At 33.6% G+C, this 1,709-nt stretch overlaps 1 protein-coding gene across 1 annotated transcript; it reads right to left on the minus strand.

Moving 5' to 3' along the window:
• Positions 1–261: 261 nt before the first annotated feature.
• LOC111290784 (snakin-2-like) lies at positions 262–1,227 on the minus strand. Its single transcript, XM_022882253.2, has 4 exons — positions 1,104–1,227; positions 980–1,027; positions 826–877; positions 262–599 (listed from the first exon to the last, which is right to left on the minus strand). The coding sequence occupies exons 1-4, from the start codon at positions 1,155–1,157 to the stop codon at positions 415–417; spliced, it is 339 nt and encodes a 112-aa protein (XP_022737988.1). The 5' UTR covers positions 1,158–1,227; the 3' UTR covers positions 262–414.
• Positions 1,228–1,709: the final 482 nt, after the last annotated feature.

The following is a 1,709-nucleotide window of genomic DNA, read 5'->3' on the forward strand; positions in this document are numbered from 1 at the left end:
CAAATGATATTTCTCTTTATAATCCTATGCTTAAATATAAACTAATTATAGTACTATCTAATCCATCATCCATCAAACACATCTTTACTATTTTCGGTAAGAGTTTCAGTTTCCAATTAACCAAATGTGCAAAACCAATTTTAACACCGATACTTAGTATTGCTGTTTGTTAATCCCTGATTGCTTATGCATACACTTAAATTCTGTTTGGTTGATTTTTTTCTATTTAATATTTTTCATAAAAAAAGAAAAAAAAAAACGTATCAACTAAATGAAACTTGACTCATTATTTGATATACGGACAGATACATTGGCCGAACCAAAACATACATATTACACAAACGAACAATTTTTTTCCCTTAAAGCTGAATCACATTTTAGGCCCAGAAATATTAGGTCGCTGTAGGCAAGAAGCTAAGGGCACTTGGTGACATTTCCATGGGTGGTCATGCCAGTGTAGCATGTCCCACAGACCTCCCTGTTCCCTGAAGTCCCTGGTGGCACGCACTTGCACCTCATGCAGCAAGTCCCACACGCCCTGTTACATCTGTTTGGCCTTGAGTGCAGGCTGCATCTTTGCTTACACAATCCTCCACAATCTGCAGCCAACCGCACACAAATTATAAGATTGAATAAACAAAAAAATTTAGTACTACTAATCTTAGTTTCCCAGCTTGTTGACTGCCACTTATAACTGATTCCATGACATTCTTGGATTGGTACATCTAAAACAGTTTTTTTTGGGCTTTAGCTTGTCATACATGAAAAATGTATCGTCAGAACGAGAACGGTTAGTCAGAAAATCTGAGAAATAATTATACCCACCAATCTCTTGCATGAGCCTTCTGTTTCCACCTCTGACAAGCAAGGAAGCCTCCTGTAAGAGGTTTAAAACAAGAACATTTTCACTGAAAATACAGAAACAAGAAAGAAAAGAAGAAAAAATTTGTGAACATTTTCTCTGGTCTGTTACATATACCTCATCAATGGTGGTTATATCTTGTTCCGTCTTGACATTAGATGAAACCTACATTGAAGATGAAACCAAACTTCAAAACGAAAACCCAACATCTGAAACTTAACTGTAAGAAATCGATGCTTACCTCTGCAAGGCAGAGTAGAAGAACAGAAAATGCAAGAAGCACGCGGACTGCCATGACTGCCACTGTATTTTGTTTAATATAATCTTGGTACAAAGTTGCCTGAACATGGCATTGAACTTTATAGCGGTGTAGTTAGTGTGAGTTTACTTAACTGGGCACCAACTTTATTGTTATTACGACAGGACTTGTCATGTTGGGCTACCTTGGTCTTTGGATATCCAAGAACATAGAATAGTTAAGGCAACGTGAGAAATGGAGTTGGAAATATTTAAAGCCTCAAAGCTGACATGCTTGTCTAACCTGGAATAGTAGTGGTTGATACTGACTTGTTTGATAAACATTACTGCTACTCTTACATTATTATATCATGAATTTATGATTCATTAAATTTTGGATAAAACATATCACTAAGTCTTTTTTAATTATGATTATTATTTTAAAATGGTGATTTAATTATTAAATTTTTTATTTAATCATTAAAATTTAAGTAAATATTTTTTATTACCAAAATATTAATTTTTAACATATTGACGTGATTATCAAATACATTTAGTATTATCATGTTTATAATTCCATATTATTTATTAGATGATGAGATAATATTAT

Source organism: Durio zibethinus, chromosome 11, assembly GCF_047325235.1.
Source record: "Durio zibethinus cultivar Kanyao isolate XHJ-2024 chromosome 11, ASM4732523v1, whole genome shotgun sequence".
Lineage (NCBI taxonomy): Eukaryota > Viridiplantae > Streptophyta > Magnoliopsida > Malvales > Malvaceae > Durio > Durio zibethinus.